Consider the following 27,234-nt stretch of genomic DNA (forward strand, 5'->3'; position numbering starts at 1 on the left):
TTGATAGAAGAAAACACAATCTTTAATATTTTGTTATCACATTTGAGAGCATACATAGAGCACTTCTGGTTACACTAATATAACAACAATAATCTAAGCAACAAATGCTGATAAAAGAAACCAATACATTTCAGTATTGTGGAATAGTCCCATGTAAAAAACGTTTAGACACCATTTTCAATCCTCAATCCTTCAATCTTCAGGTGCCTTTACTGTCATAATGAAAGCCAAAATGGTTTGGGGCGGAAAAACAATCTCTTATTTGGAAATAAGGGGGCAAGTGCTTAATTGTTGTTGTTGTTTAGTTGTTTAGTCATCTCCGACTCTTTGTGACCCCATGGACCAGAGCACGCCAGGCACTCCTGTCTTCCACTGCCTCGCGCAGTTTGGTCAAACTCATATTCGTAGCTTCGAGAACACTGTCCAACCATCTCGTCCTCTGTCGTCCCCTTCTCCTTGTGCCCTCAATCTTTCCCAACATCAGGGTCTTTTCCAGGGAGTCTTCTCTTCTCATGAGGTGGCCAAAGTATTGGAGCCTCAGCTTCAGGGTCTGTGCTTCCAGTGAGCACTCAGGGCTGTTTTCCTTCAGAATGGATAGGTTTGATCTTCTTGCAGTCCATGGGACTCTCAAGAGTCTCCTCCAGCACCATAATTCAAAAGCATCAATTCTTCGGCGATCAGCCTTCTTTATGGTCCAGCTCTCACTTCCTTACATCACTACTGGGAAAACCATAGCTTTAACTATACGGACCTTTGTCGGCAAGGTAATGTCTCTGCTTTTTAAGATGCTATCTAGGTTTGTCATTGCTATTCTCCCAAGAAGCAGGCGTCTTTTAATTTCATGACTGCTGTCACCATCTGCAGTGATCATGGAACCCAAGAAAGTAAAATCTCTCACTGCCTCCATTTCTTCCCCTTCTATTTGCCAGGAGGTGACGGGACCAGTGGCCATGATCTTGGTTTTTTTTTATGTTTTTCTTCAGACCATATTTTGCGCTCTCCTCTTTCACCCTCATTAAAAGGTTCTTTAATTCCTCCTCACTTTCTGCCATCAAGGTTGTGTCATCAGCATATCTGAGGGTGTTGATATTTCTTCGGGCAATCTTAATTCCGGCTTGGGATTCATCTAGTCCAGCCTTTCGCATGATGAATTCTGCATATAAGTTAAATAAGCAGGGAGACAATATACAGCCTTGTATATATAGTTTTGATTATTTTTAGTCTAAATGTGGCATCAAACTGTTTTCATGAGAAATGAACTGATTTCGGTTTTCCAGTATTTCTTTGAGGATTACTTTATCTCACATTTACCTCATTTAGCCAACCTCCAGAATGATTCACAAAGAGCACATTTATTTTCAGATCTACAACTCAGAAAAGGGTTCAGGCACTGAAGCCACTGCTCCCTCCTCCAATAGTTAAGGACCTATGCATCGGGAGAGGATTTCTTCCAAACAGGTATGTACAATTGTTTAGCTAATACCTTGTTACTAATGGGACCTGATGGAATCCTTCTCACGGTGTCAGCTTGCCAAACTAAGTTAGCCTACCCATAGGACTAATAATAATAATATCCACTGAAATATCGTATGTCTCACTTTTATTAGGCAGGCAGAAAAATGCCCTTTCGTGTTTTAAAAACATCCTGGTGACTTTACTACAGATCCAATCACTCCAACCTCCCCGTTCCATTTGTCACATTCTCCACTTACATACAGACTGCATTTGTAACACCATGATTGACTTCAACATATTGTATATGTGCTAACAAGGGTCACACACAACTAGCTGGTTGATCTCACTGGACCTTCCAGCAGCTTTTAATGTGGTTGGTTACCATGTTTTGTTGAGCAGCTGAGAACTAGGTCCACTCCTTTCTGGAGGGTCTCAGAAGTTAATGATGAATTCCACAGAGCTCTGTTGAATTCTGTTTGAAGCCGCTGAGACAGATAATCTGAAGCAAGGCGATATCATATCCTGATTAGAACCAGATCTGTTATTTTACACCTGATCAGGATTTATTGCATTTTATAAGCAAGCAGCTATTAAATATCTCTGTGTAATTACCTGCTTTCTACTTGCTTTGTGAATTTTTATATTCAGAAAAATAGTAATATATTTTAGCATGGGGGGTGGGAAGAAGCCTTGACTAAGAGGTGGAAGCGAATGTTCCTGCGTTTGGGTACAAATTATTATGTGCATATGATTTGAGTTAAAGAACAAAACCCACATTTTTACATCCATGCTAGTGGCGCTATTTATTAAATTTATATTCTCGGGGCATTTTTACAAAATAATGGCAGTCAGATGTTTTCCACTAAACGCTCTGCCAGCCATATAAAGGGTCTTGCAGCCAATTGGCTTAAAGCACTGTTGATTACTCACGATGCCCTTCCTGTGAGGACAGGCCCCGAAGTGTTGTCTTTTGATAACACTGGCTCCTTTAGAGCAATAATGCTGATACAGCTTCCTGTCTAATCGTAAAGCAATTACTGCACCTCCAGAGGGAAAGCACTTTAAAATGTCTAGGCTTAGCTTAGCTTAGACGGGATAGCCTTTCCTTGCTGGCCTTAAATGTCATTTCAAAATTGCCCATTTAGAAAATGTGTGACAAACCACAAAGCAATGGATAATAGGCATAAGATCTGCAGCATCTTGATAAAATAAGCCCTTCGACAAAGGTTGTTGCAGTAGGAGATTGCTGTGATCCTGGCATCTCTTCTGCAGCAGGTATGCATATTGGGGAGCCACAATTGGCTTCCAAGGGTGTATGTGCTTTAGGATTGGCATATGACAATCAACACGTGCTTTGTATGGCGTTTCCTATAAAGCAGGGACTGCTAGCCCTCCATTTGAGGTCCTGGTTCAATTCCCCCAAGCCAATTATTCTGCTGTCCCCATAACTCATGAGTTTGGGTGGCAGGGGCAAATTTCTTTTTAAAGTAGCCCCATTGCTAAAGTGGGCATTGTCCTGATGATGGTGCTCCCTCTTCCTGGTTATAAGTTCAATAATTTCTTGAGCAGCTGAGTAGAGGGCCTTTGTGCCTGTGGGGGCCAGTTTAAGAGGAGGAGGGCACCTACTTTGACCACGCTCACCACCAGATTAGCTGCTGAGGGCCACAGTCAAGAGGTCTTTAGAGCCTGCATGGTTCCACAATGGATGGAGCCTGTCTCTTAGGCTGAAAACCGCATCCCACAATTGTGGAATCAGTGCTCCTTTTCTAGAAAAAGAGGTGCCAGAACTCACCATAAACATCTCCAGTCTCAGGTAGGTAGCCGTGTTGGTCTGCTGTAGTAAAATAATAATAATAATAATAATAATCCTTCCATTAGCACCTTAGAGACCAACTAAGTTTGTTATTGGTATGAGCTTTCGTGTGAAGGCAAAACAAAACAGATAATGCACATTGAGTGAAGTCACCCCAGCCCCTTTCTGGTGTCTACAGCAACATGTAAATATGACTTGAAGCACATGGGGCGAGAAGGGAATGGCCTTGCTGAATTTAAGCTGCCAATGTGTGGATAGACTAAATTTGCTTCATTTGGATTTAGAATAATAGAATCATAGAAATGTAGAGTTGGGACCATGAGGGTCATCTAGTCCAACCCCCTTTCTAATGTGTGGTAGGGTAGTGGCCTTCTGCAGTTTGTCTCTTCAAACCCTACATTCCTAGACATGGTGCATACAGATTATATACCTTCTGTAATGTGGCTATGTAATATATCGTCTGTAACATATCATTTGTGTGTCAAGACCACAAGACCTCCCCCCCTATGTTGAAAAAGACACATTGACACATTATATTAGGTTAATGGGCAAAATTTAGGCCACAACTTTATTGGTTACAGAATGTGAGCGGTATTGGCTTAGGCATTGGACCGAACCAACTATTATATCTGACTCCTGCCCGCCATGCAGGGAGTCCAGGAAGGGTCAACCACCAGTAGGGGGAGCCCCGCCAATGCAAGTCAACTCGAGCTCCCCCCAGGATTCAAATAGCCGAAGCCACGCCCCCCGTCCAACAGGATTGGCTGGCCGGGCCGTGATGCAGTCGGGGACTCCCGAATGACGCGGGGGAATAGTACAGCCCCTGCTGAGATTGGGAGGCCACATGGTCTGCCCGCAAAGCCTCCCCACACGGAAGTGGAGCAGACCAGTCAAAATGGAATGCACTGTAGACTGTTAAGAGCAGAAACTGGGATGCAAGAGAGGTGGAACGTATTCCCAGCATTCCGATGAACGTGGAATGCAAATTTCAACAAACCAACTGTTTGTTCCCCCAATATAGTAGTAACACTGTCAGATCAAATTGGCACTGCTGAGCTCTAGAATAATCAGTTCTGTGGGTCTTTGAAAGCGGAACTGCTCTTGTGTTTTGGGGGCTTATGGTAGCTTTTTAAATGAAGAAATTTAATATTTATTTAAATATTTACAATCCACTCTTTGATAAAGGATATCAATGTACATAATCCACAAAAAGCAGTCTATTTTTAATATGAAGGACATTGGCAGCTGTGGCTTATGCCCATAGGGACTGGTACGGTAGAAATCAGGGAGCCCAATGACAGTCGGAGTCAACTAATTCTAGTTTTGTCCCCATCCTCTTCCCTACAATGGGAAGACTAAGGAGGAGAAAGCTGACAGCCACTGCTATCTCCTCGGTCTGGTTCTAAGTAAGATGGGGGCTGGCTAAGGGCTGATCGAGGTTGGTGGAGCAGTGTCCCATTTGCCCCAATGGACCAGCCTTCCCTGGACACAGGGAAACAACTATCGATTGAAAGCAAGGGTATAGAAACCCACATATGTGAATATGTGGTCTTGTGGGTGTATGTCAGCTGATATTTGCTGCATTGCTTGCTCCAGGAGTCATGAACGCAAGCATCTCTACGTCAGGCCAAGACATGAAGTTCTGAGCACTCTGCTGGAGGACTCTCTGGACAGAAGGGGTGTGTATCTGGGGTGAGAGAAGAACTGTATCATTGAAGCAGAACAGAGAAAGGAAATGACTCAATCATCAAAAGGCCCTCCTTCCTCCGGGGAACTGTCCCTAATCAGTATTAGTCCCTTACAATAATACTATTTTAGAAGCACTGTGAACCAGACCACTGCGTAGCCATGTAAACTGCTTCCTGGATTTGCCAAACAAAACACCGTCCAGCAATTAATAGAATTTTGCTATTAGCCCCGCTATGATAAAGCAATGCAAACTTTGCACGCTAATCGTTCTGTTTTAGAAGGACATTGCTTACTGTGTGTGTGTGTGTGGCCATGCAAGGGGAAAAATGAGAGCTGCTTGGATTTTGTTTGGCTTAAAACATTGTGGCTATGGAAATTGTCCTTGTTACCCTTGCAAGAGTTATTACAAAGCTTCCTCGCGGGAATTCCCTGATTAGTCACCGCTTTAGTATTAAGCTTGGATAGTTTGTAGTGCATGCCAAGGATCCAGTAAAAGCTTTACCTTTTTGTATTTGATAATGAAATGAGGCTGTGCCAAAAGTTGGCAATAAACACTGTAGGCAAAGGCAACAAGCACGCCATAGTTCTGGGACCGGGAATATTACTGAGATGTGGTCCTTTATAATTAACGGTGATTAGACACAGAAACAGATGTGCAGCACCTCTGAAACAAATGAACTGTTTGTTCTTCTTTAACGCAATAGAAGGAAATTCCAACAAAGTGAACAAAAACAGAGGCTGCCTTCTGCCTTTGAGCTTCTCCTACATTTTCTTTGCCCCCCCCCCAAAAAAAAATCAGCAGTCGCTCCTTCTGACCAATCTCTAAGCAATGTGTACATGGTAGTGAATATGGTTACTGACTCAGTTCAGACATCATGCCAAACCTTGCTTTGAGCTTCCCAACTGTTCTGGGGTGCAATTCAGACACCATGCCAAACTACAGCTAGCAGAAACCAAAATTTGCAAAACCACTTCTGTCCATGTTTCTGATTCTTGTTTGCTGATCACTGACTATGGTTTGAAAACTTGAACATTTCCCCAAACCATAGTTGTGATTTCTTCACAATGTTTTGGAGTGATACCTGAGTTGAGTCTGTGGGATCCAGCTGTATCACCACAAACTCCATGTTATAAGATGATCATCATTTGCATAGACTGTATGAAAACTTTATCTAGTGATATGATTTCAGGAGATGATACAGTGGCCAATAGGAGTCAATTAGGGCAAAGCTGAATGCCTGTGTTGCAATATCCGGCGATTTAATTAAAAAATAATGATTATGTTTTCTTCCAGAACGTCCTGCTTCAGAGGTGAATAAAGACTTTAGCAGCAAAGAGATTACAATTAAGCCTGGTCCAGAGGACATGATGAGACAATGGGAAGGGGGAAGTCTGAATGAAGAGCTGCAGGAAGAATCTGGCAAATCCGCAGCCTCTTTCTATCATAGTTCTGTATGCTATTAAAACACAACAGAAAGCCCATCTTCTGAGGTAGTCATTATTGGTATTCCATCCTGTTGGCAAAAGCTGGACATATACCATTCTGCATCCTAACAAGGGCTTTCTATTTGCATAAATCACTTTCCTGATTTCTTCTTTGTCATTGCAGTGCATGACTACTCTGAAGCTGCCCACTATTCTCCTGGTGTTTTGAATGTAGTCTAAATACCACTAGTAGGTTAGTTGTGACACCCAGAGTCAAGCTTGAATTGTACTTGTTACCCATCCATTTTGATTTCTGCCAACCACATTCTCATATTTCCTGTTTGATTGTCTGCCAAGGATCCCAGAAAGCCAGCTGGATGGTAGTAGTGACTTGTCCCAGTGCTACTTCTGCAAAGCATACTTTAACAAAATGTTCCTTTTTCTTGCAATACTACCAAACAGAATCCTTTGCTAGGCAGAATCCTGCCATAGAAATTTTTTCTCCCTGTTTCATGAGGTTTGTGTGGTGGGCTGTCCCTGTAGCTGTGACTTTGTCTTCAGAGTACAGTGGTCCCTCGGTTTATGAACACAATTGGTTCCGGAAGTCTGTTCATAAACTGAAGCGTTCATAAACTGAAGCGAACTTTCCCATTGAAAGTAATGGAAAGTGGATTGATCCGTTCCAGACGGGTCCGTGAAGTACTCAACCTGAAGCGTACTTAACCCGAAGCATGGGTGTAATTAGTTCCAGAAGTCTGTTCATAAATTGAAGCATTCATAAACTGAAGCGAGCTTTCCCATTGAAAGTAATGGAAAGTGAATTAATCCGTTCCAGATGGGTCCGCGGCGTTCGTAAACCGAAAATTCATAAACCGAGGTGTTCGTAAACCGAGGTTCCACTGTATGACTACTGTCAGTGTGAGGGTGGGGGTGGGGAATGCTCCTCCTTTTATGAAGGTCTAATGGTTGCCTCTTTACACTCTCTCATGCTACCTCACAGTGGTGAATGCTTTTTCCAGGGTAAGTCTCGTATCCAATTGTAGTTTTTTGGACACTTTGAGTTTTCTGACACCCACAACAATTATGTCTCTGATCATCTCACTGCGGAGGATACCACATTCACAACGCTGCTAGGACATATAGAGGTGTAATAAAATCATCCATAGGTTCATTTTCTTTTTTCATACTAGCATTAAATTGTGCCTGTCCATCAATCACATTGCTCCTCACAATGAAATGTTTTTCAAAACTTTCCACTACTTTATTGGATTTCTTTAACCCCACCTCGCTTAGCTTGAATGACATCTGCCCAATCCTTCATTAGATAAATGAGTGTATTAATCCCCTCTTTGGATTTGCTGTTTAACCCTGAAGCTAGCCGGAGCTTCTCATATACGTGCCTCCATCTGGGTCACTCACCAGAGCGGGGACAATCAACATGGCTCCCTCCAGATGTTGCTGGACACCAATTCTCATCATCCCTTACAATGGGCCATGTTGGCTGGGGCTGACAGATGTTGTAGTCCACTAGCCAAAGGCACCATATTGCCTACCCTTACACTATAGTCAGAGGAAGCTTCCCAAGCTATAGGCCTCTTCCTCACCATTGCTAATCTTGATATGCAGAGCTGTCTCTAGCACCATTCCTTTTTAGTCAGTTTGCGGGTGTGTAGAATCCACAGTACTGCCTCCACAAGTTATATGGGATTCTTGATCAAGGTATCACGTTCTCTTTGAGCTTAAGTCCAAGAACTTTCCTCATTCTGCCCTCTTCCCTCCACAGCCTAAACTTAGAGGACAGTCACTAGTTCACATTGGATTTATATGGATGACTTTATCCCTCCTGGCCCATCACCAAAATCTGATTTTGGAAGGAGGAGGATACTTATTCTATTTTAATTTTTTAAAATCAATGTTTGGTTTAGGGTAGAGGGATCATATGTCCTGTTTAACAAGTTTCCTCATTTTACTACTCTAGTTCACATCACACAAACACCAGGAGGCTGCATTCAACTGTGTATGAGAATCTTCACACACATGCCTCTGTGGAACAAACTGCTATTTTCGCATGGGTACATGTGGCTGTCACAAATGGTTGCGTAATTTCAGAAGGAGGGCTGCATTCAAATATTTTGAGAAACGCTGCACTAGTGCAGTTTTTAGATTCATATATTGATTACTGATGGTGCTTTATGGTTATATCTGGTGTGGCAATTTTGCTAATTTATTATAGATGCTATTAGAAAACAGAGATAATAAAAGCCATCATGGCAGGAGCCTAGAGGACAAGCAACATAAGGGCCACATCTCTTTGGGCTTTTCATTCTGTTCTATAAGAGAAATGTCAGGTTTTATTAAACGCCATTTGTTGTCACAAACATGGGAAACAAACACCATTTTATACACAGCTTCATATGTCCTGTGAAAGGGACAGCACTGCAGTTTATTGTAAATGTCTCCCTGCACAATGCGATGTATTGTGCAAGAGAAATTTACACCCAAACCTTTGGGTTGCAAGGGCACACACAGCAACCTTGTGAGTTAAATCTCTCCCAGGTATCAAATGAATGTTTTTATCACTACCATTCAGGAATGAAATGTTGTCAAGAAGTTCCTTTAGAATTCCCCCCCCCCCCAGAAGAGGAAAATAAGGAGGAATATGATACATATAACAGAATGTCCTTCATGTTTCCAGTGCCACTAATACATATGTGTCAACTCACAGGGACTTTACCATACCTGTGAGAGCTGGCACGCAAGGGTGGGAGTGTAGTTTGTTTTAAGCTAGAAAACCCAAGATCTACCAACCAGAGCCAGGTGCAAAAGGTATATGGTTAGAATTGAAGAACAAGGTGCCCCTGAGCACATTTTAAGTCTGGGAATTTCTTTTCCATACCAGAACTGGACTGAGCAGCTTCTTCTTCTTCTTTGGCGATCACTTGTAGCCGAGTAAGATTGTCTTCTATAAACACGATTTTAACAATGAGTCCATAAGTGAGCTTACAGTCCTGTCATTGTTAACCCAAACTTTCTGCATTTTGGTAGCCTGAATTAAGGGTGTGCAGGTACAGTCATACCTCGGTTTAAGTACGCTTCAGTTTGAGTACTTTCAGTTTAAGTACTCCACGGACCTGTCTGGAACGGATTCATCCACTTTCCATTACTTTCAATGGGAAAGTTCACTTCAAGTTAAGTACAGACTTCCAGAACCAATTGTGTACTTAAACCGAGGTACCACTGTATTTCTTTTTGTTGTTGATTGTTGAAAAAATTAGGAATCAGAAATGCTTGCCAATCTACTACATGTCACTGAAATCACTACTAAAGCTTGATCCCCCCCCCATTCTATTGCATACCGTGTTTTCCTATCAAAGAGAGGAAAGGGAAAACTGCGCCCAAGGCATACCACACTGGAGTAGTTTGAACATGCCAGGGGGGAGATGAGTGCTCTTATAGTCAAGGCTAAAGTTTGGCTCTCAAAAATTGTTTCATAGGCTTTGTGGCTTGTTATAAGCTACATAGGCAATTTATCCCTTGCAAGGACCTAATTTTTGCCTTTAGAGAAGAAATGGCAATACACTGTTTCAGGAGGGCCAAGTATTTCCAAAGGGAAATAGATTCAGGTAGGTAGCCGTGTTGGTCTGACACAGTCGGGGGAAAAAAAAGGCCAGTAGCACCTTAGAGACCAACTAAGTTTGTTCTGGGTATAAGCTTTCGTGTGCATGCACACTTCTTCAGATACCAGCATGCAGAAGAAAGCTTATACCCAGAAAAAACTTAGTCAGTCTCTAAGGTGCTACTGGACAATTTTTTATTTTATTTATTTATTTCAAAGGGAAATAGGTGCACGTTATATGGCCTTCAAAATTAGCCATTCGAAGTCTGTTATTGGCTTAACACTGAAAATCTCTCTCTATGGCATAGAAAGGATAGCCCCAAAGAAAGGATAGCATAGCACTAGGGCGCAATCCGTGCTGTTTTCTAGAAAAAGAGGTGCTGGAATTCACCATGAACACCTCCTTTGTTCTCTTATGACGACAATTACGTATGCCCACCTGAAAGGTGATGGAACTGAGTTCTAGGGAGTTCCGAATGAAAAAAGCCCTGGGCGTAGTAGAGCAACCTTGCTAAAAGCCAAGCAGTTCAAGCCTGCTTAGTGTGCCTGGGTGGAAAACTTCCTGGGAACCCAGGATACACTGCCTTGGACTCAGTGGGAGAAAGCTGAAATATAAATACAATAAACCCGGCAGTGAACAACTGGGTGACCTATAGATGTTGCTGGACTTGATGGGGATTGGAGTTCAAGATCCAAAGGGTACCAGGTTGATTTCCCCTGCAATAAATAAATGCAATAGATGACACTAAAGATCAGTGATGGATGAAGAGGTTGATCTCGCCATACATATTTTTTTCCTTTTGATCTGTGTTGCTCCTTCATCTTCATGTCTTTGAAATTAAAACAGCTGGGTTCCAGCTTTTTTGCATGTCTTAAATTCCAAATCCTCTGGGAAGACCCTCAGGTGGCACAGTGGGTCAGTGTGTTTGGCTCTTAACCAGAAGGTCGGTGGTTCGAGCCCACTCAGAGATGGCTGTGGGCAAGATTCCTGCATTGCAAGGGGTTGGACTAGATGACCCCCAGGGTCCCTTCCAGTTCTATAATTCTATGAAAGCACGAACTTTTCAGGTGGTTTGGCATGGGAAGAGATGGCCATGTAGGACACACAAGGAGACATCTCCAAATACTTTAGCTACAGTATTTGCAAACACCAAATGCACAATTTCAAAACGATCTCCCTCGTCTGTGTTGATTAAACATAGTGATTAAATAAAACAGATGAGATTCTACGAATTCCTTACTAGTTTCTGTGCCGTCTCTCACATTCAGTCCCACATGTGTAGAAAGACAGAAGACAAGCACAGTCCTGCTTGCAGTCATGCACATGGCACAGGAATTGCTAACTGACTGAAGGACAGCTTTTGTGAAAGGCATCCACATGGTGTCAGCATGTTTATTATCTGCCGCACCATGATAATGAGACAACAGCTATCCCTCCTCCCATACATCCTGCCACCCCAACAGTGAGGATAAGAAAACAGCTAAGGAAAGGAAGAGACTGTGTGGTCAGACTGGGAGTGGCATTTCTTCCAACCCTCCTGTCATTATCACTCTCAACACACAAACACTTACCATGAAAAGAGGAGTTTCTAAAACGATACCAACTGAAGTGGGATCCAAAAAAGCAGTTTTCATGTTGTTGTTCTGAACAGAGAAGAGGGCACTTTCTCCCCTTGCAGCGACAAAACGGAAGCTGGACAAACTAAAACCCCATCTGTACTCTGCATTTAAACTGGTATTGTACCACTTCACTCATGATTTCCCTTAAATAAGTATGGGGATTGTAGTTAATTAAGGCTGCTGAGAGCTGTTAGGCAGGCATAGGTAAACTTGGCTTGACTACAACTCCCATCATCCCTGACCACTGGTCCTGTTAGCTAGGGATGATGGGAGTTGTAGTCCCAAAACATCTGGAGGGCCAGGTTTGCCTATGTCTGCTGTTAGGAGATCCCTACTTCTCCTACAAATATACAGTTCCCAGAGTTCCCAGGGGAGAGGGACTGATTGTTTAACCACTTGGAGAAGTGCAGCCATTATCATTTAAAGCGGTGTGATACTGTTTTAAATGTATAGTGTAGATGGGGCCTAATTCTATAGACACATTCAGTGCCTTTTTTCTGGGGGGGACGCATACCCCTAAACATTTGGTGACTCTAAATTTGGCCTCATTGAAGGGCAGTATTTCAGTATGAGTAGGAAAATGAGAGTACCCCTAAAACATGTTTTAGAAAAAAAAGCACTGGACACATTTGGTATTGAGTTCTATTACCCCAACCTCTACTTGTGTAGTGAGATGTAAGAATGTGTTTCAGCAAAACAGGCATATGCAGACTGTACTACGACATGGAAAAAAAATGTATGTGGCTTGGCAGTTATTGATTGTTTAAAACCATTTCTATCAGCATTTAGGCCTTAAACTCAGCAACTTTTGATACCTTTGACCAGGGTATACTTGAGTTGGGTATTGGAGGCACAACATTGCAACGGTTCCACACATATTTAGATGGATGGCTCTGGAAGGTGGTTCTGCAGGAGCATTGTTCAGTTCTATAGGTTCTCCAGCAGTGGGCCCTACCCATTTAGGCCCACACCGGTTTCCAAGGGTGTTATGTACTGAGCTTGGATCCTAGAACAATAGGCAGGTAGGATCCTAGAATGCAAAGGGTCAACACGAAAACAATTATTTTTCCAGAAAAGCTGCCACACGCAACAAAATCAAGGCATTAAGATGGTCCATGCTTTCTAAAAACCACTTCATTGTGATTTCAAATAACTTGGATACGAAGCACTTGACTATTTGCAGATCTGAACCATCTGCAGACGGACAGAATAAAAAATGGAGACTAATTCACACGACCTTTTGAAAAGGGGACTCAAGTTGACTTTGTGCATTTTAGAACCTTGAATTTAGCCTTGTACATTGCACTCCGGAAGCTCGATCTGACTGAAATAGCTCCTTGCAATTCAAATTTGGGGGAGGGGTGTGTGTAGAGGGAATGGCCTTAGACTTAACACATCGGAAGGTTCAGATGTATCAAAGAGCAGCGGGACACCAATTGGATGCAACACTTAATAAGGCAAATGTTCAAAGCGGCACGCTGCAGAGTTACCACACTCCCAGGACATCAAACTGAGCGCACAATGTATTTTTAGAAACAAGCTGATCTGTGAGCCAGATGTGAGGAGGAGCCGCCTCCCGTGATCTGGACAAAGTTTTATTTGTGTGAAAGTTGTCGCTTGGTCACAAGCCACATCCAATTGCGACACAGAGAACCTCAAAACAAAGATGCCATGTTTTCTGAAGGTCAACGCCTGATTTTATCATTTAAGCACTGGTGCCACCTGGAGGCCACTAGAAAAAAACATGGATTTAGCTGGAGAATAAATGAGCTCCCTGCTCATTTCATTAATGAGGCACAGTGCTACCAGCTGCTTTCACTAAGCTGATTATAGCATTTCAAAGAGGAAAGACAATATGGTGGCACAAAACAAGTTGTTTACATTTACTTAGTGTCCCTCATTATTTAACACAAGGCCTATCTGGAATCAAAGGCCATTTTCAACAAGGCCGTCATTGAAAATTATTGAATTAAACGGCAAATACACTGTGCTAAGTGCAGAGTTAGGACATTAAGGATATGACACTTTAAACCCAGCAGCCATGGACCATTTAGCACCTGCTTGTTGCTAGGATTCCTGCAAAGTATGCCTTGGGGAAGAACGGTAGCTCATTGGTAGAACAGATGAGTGGCAAGGAGGCGGTTCTAGATACTCTCATTATCACCCCCACGTAGCCTCTGTCTGAATACCTACAGCACTGCTACCAGCCAGAGGGGACAATACTGGGACTGTATTGAAGTCTCAGCGTAAGGCAGCTTCCTATGCTGGATGAGATGGATCTTGATCAGATATAGCAAGATATTTCATTGTGCTTAATCAGGATGTCTTAGCACACAGTGGTTATCCCTTAACTGGCTAAGGAAACCCTGAATAGGCATTATTCCTTTGTGAATTAAAAAATGCATTGGATGATCATAGCTGGAGTGCTTTCAAAGTAGACTGAAGTCCCCTCATCTTGGCTTTAAATTGATCACTTCCACACAGTAGCCTAAACACTTGTGGAATTTTACACAAGATTCCTTAGCTGGAGTTCCTGTTTCAATGTTTCTAAGAGATTAAAGAAAAGCCACATGCTACATATGCAGCGTATTTTCAATCTCCAAACATAACTGAAGTCAAATTGTCCAGGATACAAGAACTGGAAACTTAGTATAAAATTATGTAAATGACGTCCAAATATTCTTCACTGAACTTTGGAACTAGACACAAGATAATAACGCGATTGATTCCAAGCAAACATTATGAATGTTAAGCAAACACTTGGGAGCTAAAAGCTTACAGAAATATTGTATGTAGCTAGGAAGAGGAAAATTTGTCTGGCTCTACCTATCATTCATACTAAAACAGGCATCCCCAAACTTTGGCCCTTCAGATGTTTTGGACTACAATTCCCACCATCCCTGACCACTGGTTCTGTTAGCTAGGGATCATGGGAGTTGTAGGCGAAAAATCTGGAGGGCCGCAGTTTGGGGATGCCTGTACTAAAATAACTCGAAAACTAAAAGTCAGCTTGCAAACGGATGAAAGCTGCACTATATTGTTGCTGAATATTCTGAAGCTTAGCTGCCAGCAGCTGTCTTTAACAGTTCTCAAGGTCATGGGCCAATATTTCTCCTGAAATGAAAATTCATTAGCCTTTGAATAGGTTATACAGTAATGTTCAATTCTTTTCCTCACAGATCTCTCACCCTCTAGTGGCAGATAGGCAGAATACATTGTCTGTTTCTTCCTATTTAAATTAAACCGGATACAAGCAATTGAGTTGATTGCTTTGGGGTGAAATTACTTTTTAATTCCTTCGATTTATTTACTACAAGGGCAGCTAAACAGAGCTTGGTTGCCACAGGAAGTGCAGGCTGTGTGTGAATGTGCATGGTTTTAGAACAAAAGCAGTAACATAGTGCAATGTAAGAACCGTTTACTTATGCCAACTAATGATGTCTAGGTTTAGAATTATGCTCGTTCCCGTCACCGGCCATTACTGATGGACAGATCTGTCAATTCTTGTTCTGTCAGTTTCTCATTTTTCCAATCGTAAATTCAGTTCTCCACATTCTGCATTTATTTGTGTTTTAAAAAACAACTCTTAAAATGTAATTTGCATTTTAGTGTAAAATTCTAATAAACACATTTCACTATGCAACTTTGAATAATGTACACATTTTTGCAAGCAATTTCCCCTAATATAATGCATTTTTGTATGTTATTTTAATCAATATTCATTATTGGGCACATCTCCCTCTAATATATACATCTTTGTAAATGTTTGGTTGCAGAATTGGGTTGTGAAGTTTAGAGAGGTGTCAATTTTGAAGTATAGCTGTGTTCTAGAATATTTATTATTTTTTAAAAATATATCATTATCAATAAATATAACAATTGTGTCATTCTTTACAATAAGGGTGGGGGGTGGAGGCAAAGTTTTAAGGCACCCCTATTACAGTTGGGTTACTAGAGAAATGAGATTTAGGCCAGATGTCAGACCAAAACGAGAAAGGCTTGGTGCTGTACCCTTTCGGTTGGTTTATCGTTATTAACAAAAAATAATATCAGACTGCCATAGATTTATCAGTTTTGATTCCTCAACCCCATGCCTTTCTCTGTTCCTGCTAGTTGCCAAGTCTGATGTACCACTTTTTAAGGAAGATGGAAAGGAGAGCTAGAGCCTATTTGGGGACATTTGTTTGGTTGATAAACGTTTTTATGTGATTGGGCAGGTTAAGCCAGAAGCCCCTCACCTTTTCACACTCTCACTGAAGGTGCAAATATGACCCACGAGTTTCACAACTCATCAGCATTTTGGTGGAAGTGAACGATGGAAACAGCTGAGCCTGACTGCAGTTACCGGTAAGTGCCGACAATAAATCAGTTACGACACACCCTCCCATGTAAGAGCTGACATTGCTTTAAGATGAGAGCTGCTCCATGGACGATCCCAATCAGCATCACTGAATAAAGTGCTGAGGTCTTTTTCCCAAGCTTTGCTTGCAGAGCACCCTGCTCCACATTTAAGATCTAGTAAGCGGGTGGCGTTGTCGGTTAAACCACAGAGCCTAGGGCTTGCCGATCAGAAGGTCAGCGGTTCGAATCCCCCGACGGGGTGAGCTCCCATTGCTCAGTCCCAGCTCCTGGCAATCTAGCAGTTCGAAAGCACGTCAAAGTGCAAGTAGATAAATAGGTATCGCTACAGTGGGAAGGTATGAGGGACCCAGGTGGCGCTGTGGGTTAAACCACAGAGTCTAGGGCTTGCTGATCAGAAGGTTGGCGGTTCGAATCCCTGTGACGGGGTGAGCTCCCGTTGCTTGGTCCCAGCTCCTGCCAACCTAGCAGTTCGAAAACACGTCAGAATGCAAGTAGATAAATAGGAACCGCTACAGCGGGAAGGTAAACGGCGTTTCCATGTGCTGCTCTGGTTTGCCAGAAGCGGCTTTGTCATGCTGGCCACATGACCTGGAAGCTGTACGCCGGCTCCCTCCGCCAATAATGCGAGATGAGCGCGCAACCCCAGAGTCGGTCACGCCTGGACCTAATGGTCAGGGGTCCCTTTACCTTTACGTTTTAAGTGTTTGTAAAAGATAGATAAAACCCTTCTGCCCCTTAGAGCCCTGTTTGCACAGGTGTTTTTTTTTTGTAAACAGTTAATGGGTGTGGCAGCTGCTCAGATCTATAAACTGACTGTGCACAAGAAGTTGTTTGAAATATTGGAACCCAATTAACCCTTATCCCAGAAAGGAGCTGCCATAGTTTTAAAGGGGAAATGGGCTTGCCCCATCAGAGAAATCCTCGTCCCTTTTGCCCACGATCCACCAATTGCTTATACTTGTCAGAATGCCTAAAGTTAGGATAGTCTCTGAGGAGCTAGCTTATGAGTCCATATTATTCCAGACCAACAGCACGGGCTCCACAAAGGGAGGTGCCACACATTTAATAGTGCGGGGAAAGATAGGATGTGAAGGGAGGGGTCGCAATGTTGCACAGGAACCCTCTTAAGACTCTGATCCTGTCTGTGACTGTGATCCTGTTAAGCTTCCAGCCCAACCAGCTAACCTGTCTGCATGTGGTTTTTTGGTATGGAGATCACATCCCAAGGCTTCACCCGCCATTTTGGAAATGTCATCTACTTTTGCTGGAAGATCTTTAAAGAACAATTCAAGAGGCTTAAGGGCATTCTGCCAATCCTTTGTAAGACCTAATTGTTTGATAGTTCTGGAGGAGTTTTTGATGCCTTTGGTTTCCACCATGTTGCGTTTGTCAATTTCATTTGCTGCAGAACTGTCAGATTTTGGTGCTGCTAAGACAGACTTCAGAGTTCCCTCTTTGGCCAAATGTGATGTCATGTGCACCCCCCAAAACTAGTGCTACTTACAAAAGCTGTAAATGTCAGCTGAGCACAGAACTGTATCAAGAATGAGGTGAGCTGCTGAGTGATCCATCTGGTTTATGAGCTACGCTGCGTTTCATTACTTGTATTGTTTGGAAATGGCAAATTAAGTAGGTTCACCTTTAAATGCAAATTGAATTGAATTTCTCCTCTATCCCTACTGGTCATACAAGGCATTTCTTTAAGTACACTAGGATTTTCTTATCCCTATCTATTAACTGGATTTTTTTTCATTACCAGAAATTGGGGTGGGGTGGGGGGAGTTCAGGAAAATGTGACTAAGTTCACTCTCAATATCTTTCCAAAATCTCCAGCAGCATAATAGAAAATGCTAATTTTAACTGCTCAGCAGAAAAACAAGGTCCAGAGAGAACTGGGTGACCCACTTCTGAAAATCTGGCAGCATCAAACTCAAAAGACAGATTAAAGCTGAGAACAGGCAGTAGACAGTAATAACAAATGCCCTTATTGTTTTAGGGATGATTAATAGCTGGCACATCTCTTGCGTTTGTCTGTGAGAGCATTTCTTCATTCTACAAATCTTTTCAAACCATTGAATAAAACAGTTAACAGTTTAAAAGCTACAAACTTTGTGTTGTTTTATTGCTCTCTGAAGTCTTTGTGAATTGCCTCCACTTTTGCAAAGACTAGACTTCTTCTGTGTATAGTCTTGGCCCGGCATGTGGTTAATGTGGCCATAGAACAAATTATATATGCTAAGAATCCTTGGCTTCAATGGGAACCAGAGCTTTATGCTTTGGTTACACTTATTCATACTCTGGGAAGAGAAATTCAAAGTTGTTTTCATGACACAATATAGACTTACAAAAGACGTAAAGCATCATGTTCGCATTTTGAAACTTTGCAGCAAAATTCTCATTTCTAAAATGTAATAATTTATAAGCTCAACAGCTACTGGTAGTTGGTGTGCATGGAAAAGGTATGAATTAACTGACAAGCTACTGTGTCTGGTGGATTATGGACTTTTTCCCTTCCTATCATCACTGTGCATGTGTGAACGTTAGGACATTCCTAGCTGCCATTTCATAGCAATGAGCTAAATTATTACATTTATTCATGTGCTTCAATGGCTGACCTCTAAAATTCTCTCCCACACAGCTGGCCTGCCTTTAGAAATGGAAAAGAATGGAAATCTTTCTAGAGCTATTGGCGGTAGGAAGGCTTTTTAATTCACACATATCAGTCCCAAGGTAGTCCAAAAGATGGAATGAGAAACCTATTTGGTACACTACCGGTAACATTTTGTAAACAGTTGCCAAGTTGGTGCCTTGTCATACAAACATTCAAAAGAACTTAGTAACTAAACCAGCACTCAGCTTCCACATTGCTGTACATTTATTAGTACATGGCATAAAATTTACTTGCTTATTGGGTCAAGTCTGGGCTAATTTTTCTTGTAAAAATGGACCTTTAACAGCTCCAGGGGGATATATTTCTTATTTATTACATTTCTATCCCACCTTTTCTCCAGAGCTCAAAGTGACATTCATGATTCCCTCCCCTTTCCTCAATATTTATCTTCACAACAACCCTGTGAAGTAGATTAAGCTAGGAGCCAGTGACTAGCCGAGGGTCACCCAGTGCATGTTTGAGCAAGGCCTCTCCTCTAGTCACACCAGAAGGAACACTGGGATTCCAATTGCCATGATTTTGTGCAATTGCTGGGTTACACTGGACACCATCATGCTGTCATTCAAAAAAGTATTCACAAAGATGTAATATTCCTTTATTTATGTGAAAATGTGTGCGCTCAAGATTATCACATTTTAACTGGGCCATTTTATCTGATGTACCCGTTTCAACTTCACTATATATCGGTATTACAGCTAATTTAGTAAAAGTGGTTAATTTTTCTGTTTCTGATGAAACTTTGTCATGTGGAAGAGGCTATGTGAGGTTGACAAATGTAAATGTGTAAGCGGGTGTAAGATAAGCAAGTCAGTATAAACAAAGGCACAAGACCTAGACTTCAATGTGTTATGTTCTCATCTGAGTGCACAAGGATTTACACATGTCAACATTAATTATTTTGTTACAATGGGAAAGTTGGTGGCATTTTAAGCTGATACTGCAAGGAAGGTGCTGGCAAGTGTGCCAACTACATGTCTTTTCATTCATCACAGGTTACTTTCCCACTTGACACAATCACTGTCAAAGGTATGAATTGCTTGCACCTCAAATACACCATTATCACAACACTTTGGTGTAGATTGCATGTGTAAAAATGGATCCAAGAACTGGTATCCAGGGCAAATCCTTGTAATACCGTATTAGGTTTTTGCAGTAAGTAGCTTGCCTTTTCTTTCGAGAAATGTGGCAACAAAACTTTTAAATAAAGCATTTTAAAACTAAAAAAACCCTTCCTTGTTAAGATAATTTGTAATGTTTGGCCATCCGGAATGTGAATAATTAAATGTCTGGAATAAAAAAATTGCTTGGAATAATAAAAAGTGCAATTTCTGTTGGAATAAAACAATAATAGAATGGTCTGGAAAGGTGTGTTCCTGAGAACAGCAGCAAATTCTTAGCATGTCCAAAATAAATAAATAATAATAATATTAATAATAATAATAATATTTATACCCCACCCATCTGGCCGCCCCCCCCGCCACTCTGGGCGGCTTCCAACACACATTAAAATACATTAAAATATCATAGATTATAAACTTCCCTAAACAGGGCTGCCTTTAGGTATTTTCTAAATGTCAGGTAGTTGTTTATCTCTCTGACCTCTGATGGGAGGGTGCCACTACCGAGAAGGCCCTCTGCCTGGTTCCCTGTAGCTTTGCTTCTCACAGTGAGGGAACTGTCAGAAGGCCCTCAGCGCTGGATCTCAGTGTCCGGGCTGAACGATGGGGGTGGAGACGCTCCTTCAGGTATACAGGACCGAGGCCGTTTGGGGTTTTAAAGGTCATCTTAACTAAGTTTTCATAATAAAATTACATTCAAGTTTCATCCTCTGAGGATTAAAAGCTTGACAGTTTTGTAAATAAGAATTATAATTAGGCCCTGTATGTTAAAACATTAATGCACCAGCAAGCAAAAGCAATAAAATATTCAAGGGCAATCCATTGAGAAAGATATAGAGGCACACATGGTAAAGTAATCAAGGAACTAGGAAGCTTAATCTCACGGTCGGATACTATATAAGGCTGAAGTTGGTTCCTAGTTTTCATTTCATTGATTTGAAGTGGCCAAATCTTGAACAGCTACATAAACAGCTTAACTCAGTCCCAAGTCATGTTTCTTTTATTTAATGTATTTATTGAGAGCTACAGTTATTTGCATGTATGAAACAAAAACAACAAATAAAATTAAAACTCTGAAAAGGCCCAATGCTACAATGGCATGAACTAACATATTATTCTCTATCACTATGGCTGTAAAATAGAAGACAATCACTGTAACCACGTTTATCAAACTGAGGGACTTAAAGCATCATGAGCAACATTAACTAATTATAATTTCAAAGACACTTGTATAATTAATTGTCTTTCTAAATTGTTGCAAATTGGGCTGGAGGTGTCCTTGTAGTGTCAAGTCTTTATGAAAAATAAAACTACTCCATTCTGACCCCCCCACCCCCAAAAGGGCCTGTTTTGTTTGTTTGTTGATGATGCAGATTTGATCCCTAAATTCTTCTGCAATGCCATTTTGCAAAGTTTATTGTACCAGAGATCCATAGAGTCCTATTGCTCACAAGACTGGCAGCAGCTAACAAATTTATTTAAGTCCTAAAATAGGGTACTATGTTTCCCAATGTAACTCAGACAGTTGAAGCAACATTAATTTTGGTGTTTTAAGAACTATTTCCCAAGTTACATTTATTTCCTTGAGTACATCATCCACAATCTCACTACTTGTGGGTACTCCCCATTGACCACAAGCCCTCTAACAGCCAGGAGACATTGACAGGCATGCCAGGTACAACCTCACTGGAGTATAATGTTTTAAATTCATCTTCTCTCATGTATGCAGAAACAGATATAAGTAGCTTCACCTTCCAGGTGCTATTCCATTAACTTGGTAAAATCTCCTCCCCCAAAGCACCCTAAAACTAGCCATTTCTCCAGTTGTATCTTCTGTTCATGCAGAGTATAACTTTAAACCAAACTCATCTGCCACGCCCCAAATCAAGGCCTCAAAGCTTACTCCTTAAAACCCCATCGGAAAGAAAATAACTGATCTGATGGACAGTAAGGCCAATTTGGCCAATTTATCTCCGAACTGTTCTTTCATAAGTTGACAGATATTGACAGTGATATAGCTAGCACACATAACTAACACTTTGTGGAAAGTTTACCTTTTTAACATAGCTATTCTGCCTAAAAGGGACAACTATAAGCTTCTTCAAGCTTTACTTTCCTAATTCTTTTGAGCACCGGGTATAGTTGATGACAGGTGGCTAGAATGGTGCTGCTTTTCCACCAGTGTAAAGCACTACCAGTACTGGTTTTGTGGGGATTCTGCTACAGCAGCTAGACCAACCTAGACCTGGTATACCAAAAAAGACAAAATAAACCTAATCCCCACTCAAGCTCCACTGACTCCAGCCAGGGTTAGAACTGTTTTGCTATAGGTGTTTAAGGCTTATAAACCTCTGCACCTCATCATAAGCTTTGAGTCATCCCAAATCACATAGCAGTATCTGGGGAAACTGTACTCTTTAGGACACTCTAGGACTATTTCTGGCCTAAGCACTGGTTTCACACAACACACTGTGGAATAAGCAGCTACAGGTGTTACAGTGAAAAAGGTCTGGCCACCTGACTTACATACTTGTGCAATCATGCCCCCTACAGGAACATCCCCAATGAGATTTCTGCACACTGTATTCAGCCCAATGCAGTGGCATAGTGTGGGTTGCTGACACCTGGGGCCAGGCAAGTGTTGCACCCCTCTGGTGGACTGGGCAGTTTTTCTTGGGTGCACGGGGGGGGGGGGCGCATGCAGAGGGTGGATGGAGCCTGCCTCCAACAGGCTCCTCAACTGCTGCCTCCATCCACATGCTTACTAGACGCGCCTCAGCTGCTAGGGCTCTGTGCCTGTCATGGGGGCACATGATTGCGCCCCCTCAAAAATGTGCATCCAGGGCAATAGCCCCCCTGGCCCAATGCTCTGTGAAACATGCTTTCAAATGTGATGCCTTCCTTGCAATCATGGCTAATAAATCTTTGACTAAAAAAACTGGGGGTTTAATATACATTTCTGGGTTGTTGTTGTTTTTTAAAAAATCTTAATCAAATGTATATGATCCAAGCGAAATCTGGAGAAACTGCTTGCTTGCCTCATAATGGGAAAATGTGGAAATATTTCTTGACTCCTAAAGCCTGACAAGATTTTAGGAATCTTACCTAATTCCAATGCCCTCAGAGCACATTACATACTTTTAATTTAAGTATATGGTATTTGAGAAGAGTACATGCTGAGGATGTCTGGTTTCAACTATGTACTGTACCTTCTAATGTAAATGGAGGAGAGGCCTGTTCCAAGAGTCTTGTTAGTTCAAAATTTGCATAGTTAGCACACATTGCTTGAACACACACATAAAAGCCCATCTACTGCAATTGTTAGAAATAACTTTTGATTGTGAGGAAGGCAGACTATTGCACCCTGCATTTTTTTGTATTTGAGTTGTCTCACAAAATCTTTAAAGCATTGCTTCCTTGCAAACAGCTGCTTTCTACAGTTTCAACTCTCTTCTTCCCTTGCTTCTATACTTGTCACAGCTCTTGGAACATCACTGTAGAACTGCTTCACAACTGCAGAAAAGATATCTATGTAATTTACAATTAAAAAGTAGAAGAACAAAACAACCTGTACGTTTGCAAACTTGCATTCACGATGTTTGGAACAATGGTGCCCTGACGTGGATAAAGAACCAGCAAGTTCTCTCAAATGGGTGTTGCTACAGTTTTAAGTTTGAGAGGTGGAATACAGTATACAGTATTTTGTGGCTGGCCCAAGAGTAGCAGATATTTAGTCAGAGCTCTCCTGACCTGCCAGTGTATCAAACCTATTTCTTGCTTTCTCAATGGACTTATTATTTAAGATCAAGGGATGTCAAAGCAACTCTAGGGAAACACAGCTATTGTGTTTGCCTGTGCAGGCTGCAACCTGAATAGCAGGGTGTGTTATCACAGTATGGGTGCAGTTCCTTCACTGCACATGACTTAAAAATCCTGGTCATTTTCCTGCCTAGAAGGCATATTTTTATTCATTTTTTTAACTACTTGACCTGAACACAACTTCTTGGGAAAAACTTTTGGGCCCTTCTCTATGGATTTGGTGACTACACCTAGTTGCAACAGGCCACCAAAAAGAATACTTCTATAAAGCCTTTTGTAAAACAAATGATTATTCACCATCACTTTAGATAATTTCCCTGCAATATGATTTATTTATTTCATCATTTACCAAAAACATGTGTACCAGCTCCCAAATATTCAGAATTTGAAACCTTGAATAGGCACCTCCGCCTGGTAGCATCATCACCCCACCCCACCTCCGACCTAAATCATGCTGGTTTTACTAATACGTTAACCATCCCTTCTCCAAAGTCCAGAGCAATGTTTTTGGGGAAAAACCCCAACAACAACCCTATAAATAAGGGTTTTACTAAGGCAGCCACTTACCCAGGTTACATAAATTTAAGTCCAGTTACCATGACCGTACCTATGTTGAAAATTCAACACCGCTACAGATCTCCCAGTACACTTAATTACTGTTCCGAAATGGGTGCCATATTGTTGCCCAGAAGACCACGGAGGCTTAGTCGCTTTCCAAGAAGCAACCCACAAAAACCCTTGCAAAACAGTCGCCAAGTAAATACCTGGTGAGCAGCTGCTGCCCAGCCAAAGTGACAGAAATCAGCATCTTATTGATTTTTAATGACGCGTGTCTAAACCTGGAGATTCCCCTTCACGAGGGAAAGCAGCGCTTTCAGAGAGGCCCGCCTCCCCGCCATCTAAGGGCTCGGACGTACCACGCCAAAAAAAGAGAGCAGATTCGCCGCCCAGCCCGGCCGGGAACTCCGCCCCGCGGCCTTTCAAGGCGAGGGCAAGCGTCTATCTCCGCCTCACCATTGTGCTCCTCCGCTTAGGTGGCCTTGCGCCTGAAAGACCGGCGTCATAATATTCAGGCTCTCGCGAAGGCACACTCGGGAGACGGGCGTGAGCTGCTTTACCCGCTTGCCGATCAGGCGCTCTGCGGAGGCAGCCCTAACGGATGAGGACCCCGCTCCCTCCCTCCGCCCTGTCGCTCGCCCCCTTTTTTGCTCCGCCCCGCCCCTCGCGTGCGCGTGCGCTCTTCGCCTTCCCTCCCTCCTCTTTCTCTTTCCCCTCCGTATCTCGGCGCAGAGGTAACAAGGAGGAACGGTGCAAGTGACGGGGCTGGAGTGGGCAGAGGCGCTCGTCCCCCTCCCCCCCGCGCGCACAGACACACACATTGGGCCGTCCCCTTATTGCCCTCCCGCGCGCCCTAGGGATACTCCTTTCCATTCTCTCACACACGTGCGCGCGCACCAAACACACGGTGAGGAAGCGGGAGTGAGGAGTGAAAGGGGGGACGGACGGACGGGAGTGCGTGGGGGGGGGCGGGCGCTGTCGGAGAAAGGATTGAGATAAAGGAGGGGTGGCTCCTCAAAGACTGTTGGGCGGGAGGATGGGAGAACGGCGCTGCGGGTAGGCCACCGGTCACGTGGGCGGTGCCGAGCACGCGCCCGCGCGAAGGGCTGCCTTTCTTTTTTTCCCTCCCTTCCGCTGACGGACCTTACAAGTCAGGTTGCCTTAGAATCGCTGGGCGCGCGCCGACAGGTGCGGTCTGATTCGCGCGTTCGAGAAAAGAGGGTGGGGAGATAAAAAAAAAACAGAATAAAAGGATTCCCGGCAGGAGGCGTTCCCTTTCTCCCCTCCCCTCGCGCGCCGTGTCCCCTCTGGCGCCCCGTCAGTTCGCCCCCTTCCCTTCGGCTGGCTCTCGCGCTCTCTCTCCCCCTCCCTCCCCTTCGAATCCCGTAACGCCGCGCTCTTCTCTCCTCAGTTAAGCGATGCCCTCGGCCACCAGCAGCGCGATGGCGAGCAGCGGCAGCAACAGCAGCGGCGGCAAAACGGGAAACGAGGCGGCGGCGCCTCCGGCAACGGCAGCCGCGGCAACTGTAACTGCTGGGGCGGCTCCATCCCAAGCGGCGTCGGCTCCGGGCGGCAGCACGAGTTCAGTGCAGACCGAGGCCATGAAGCAGATTCTGGGCGTCATTGACAAGAAGTTGCGCAACCTGGAGAAGAAAAAGGTGCGGAGGCGCAAATCCCCCCATCTCCCCCCCCCCACCAGCCGATGCCGCTATCCTACCTTGTGGGGCCGGGCGGGAGGCGTAGACGTATATCGCCGTGCCTGCCTTCGGGGCCCTGCCGGCTTACCCCGCCAATTGTTTCCGCGGCCTAGGGGAGGCGGCGCGGCCTTCTCCCTTTGTTCTTTTTTCCGCCCCGAACGGGACGCATTTTGGGGCCGTTGGAGCCGGGGACTTAGCTCCCCTCCCAATCCACCCCCCACCCTCTCCTTGCTTCACGCCCGAAGTGAGGCATTTAAGGCTCGGTGGCGGCCGAACTACGAGCGACCCTCTTTCTCCTCTTTACTCTTCCCGCCTCTACCCCCCCCCCGGTGCACATGGAGCCGGCCAGGACCCAACATGGCGGCGGCGAGAGGCAGCGGTTCTTCCCAGAGAGGGAGGCTCATTGTGTGAGCGACGGCGGGTGCTGCACAAAGGCCCGGCAGGCTTACTTCCTGCCAGAGACGCGCAATCTCCGCTCTCTCTGTGTGTGTGTCTGTGCGCGCAATACCCCATCTCCCCCCCCCGCCCTCCCATTTTAGTTACTATTTCCATAATGTCGAAGCGGAGTAGTAGACGCCAGATGAAAATATGACCTCGCTGCCCCGTTGAAGATGGGTGCGCCCTGGTTAACGGCGACGTTAAAGGGCTTCGGCGTTTATGAAACGCCTCAGGCGGCTTGGCTGCTGCTGCGGCCCTGAGTGACGAGAGCTCAGGCTTCTTTGTTGGGAAGGGTGTCTGTCGCAAAGTCTGGGCCAGGAAGGGAAATCAGCCTCGTGGGCAGCATTTTTAAATTATTGCCACCTAAGTTGCCCTATGCTCTTTGTCAAAATTGCCTTTGCACCTGAGCCTGGGGGCACAGTGAGACTTCCTCTCAAGTCACCATGCATTTATTCAAGCTGCACTTTAGAATTCAGCTTTTTGGGGAATGTATGATTGGAAGCTGAGACTACACTGCTGGAATAACCCATTCTAGTGAAAAGTTAGCCTCTTCCTTGCATAAAACTGATACATTGTATGGGTTTATAAAAATACTGGCACTAGTCCAGTTCATCTGCATGTTCAGTGGAACTTATGTGGCATGCCACTTCTAAAGCACCAATGAGTTTGAGAAGCTAGTTGTGATGGAGATGTGATAAAAGTTCCACTGGCTGCATAGGAGTCTTAAGGACACTAAGCTCTTTGTATCACATTAACTTGGTTAATATTAATTAATTAATTTAAAGAATGTTTATCCAGCTCTTTAGTAAAAAGAAGAAGAAAAGAAGCCGCCTTCCAGGGCTGCTTCCAAAAGTCCCTAGGCGTACGATGTAAAACATCACACAAAAGGGATTGAGAGGGAGGAGGAAGAAATAAAACAATTTCTTAAGAGTTATTGTAATGACCAGCTGGCA

The 27,234-nt window shown here is 43.4% G+C and overlaps 2 protein-coding genes and 1 long non-coding RNA gene across 25 annotated transcripts in view; 2 read left to right on the top strand and 1 right to left on the bottom strand.

The window, feature by feature from the left end:
- The window catches only part of LOC148687636 (uncharacterized), a 57,019-nt gene extending 50,580 nt beyond the window's left edge, over nt 1–6,439 (top strand). For 11 of the 12 annotated variants that reach the window (XM_088668768.1, XM_088668730.1, XM_088668721.1 and 8 more), the window contains 3 exons: nt 1,363–1,458; nt 4,865–4,947; nt 6,252–6,439. In XM_088668768.1, the coding sequence (XP_088524894.1) occupies nt 1,363–1,458; nt 4,865–4,947; nt 6,252–6,421 (349 nt within the window). In that variant the 3' untranslated portion in view covers nt 6,422–6,439. Of the gene's footprint in view, nt 1–1,362; nt 1,459–4,864; nt 4,961–6,251 lie in introns of all 12 variants that reach the window. The other variant, XM_088668770.1, reaches the window with a different exon arrangement.
- On the bottom strand, nt 1–26,207 carry LOC148687637 (uncharacterized). Its single transcript, XR_015949788.1, has 4 exons — nt 25,864–26,207; nt 3,248–3,289; nt 1,838–1,954; nt 1–1,153 (listed from the first exon to the last, which is right to left on the bottom strand). It is a non-coding gene; the product is annotated as an uncharacterized LOC148687637 (long non-coding RNA).
- The window catches only part of CAPRIN1 (cell cycle associated protein 1), a 37,298-nt gene continuing 34,877 nt past the window's right edge, over nt 24,814–27,234 (top strand). For 8 of the 12 annotated variants that reach the window (XM_088668688.1, XM_035116571.3, XM_035116606.3 and 5 more), the window contains exons 1-2: nt 24,814–25,053; nt 25,558–25,804. In XM_088668688.1, coding sequence (XP_088524814.1) covers nt 25,565–25,804 — 240 coding nt within the window. In that variant the 5' untranslated portion in view covers nt 24,814–25,053; nt 25,558–25,564. Of the gene's footprint in view, nt 25,054–25,183; nt 25,335–25,555; nt 25,805–27,234 lie in introns of those variants that run through there. The other 4 variants (XM_088668673.1, XM_088668711.1, XM_088668684.1 and 1 more) reach the window with 3 other exon arrangements.

Source organism: Zootoca vivipara, chromosome 1, assembly GCF_965207765.1.
Source record: "Zootoca vivipara chromosome 1, rZooViv2.hap1.1, whole genome shotgun sequence".
Lineage (NCBI taxonomy): Eukaryota > Metazoa > Chordata > Lepidosauria > Squamata > Lacertidae > Zootoca > Zootoca vivipara.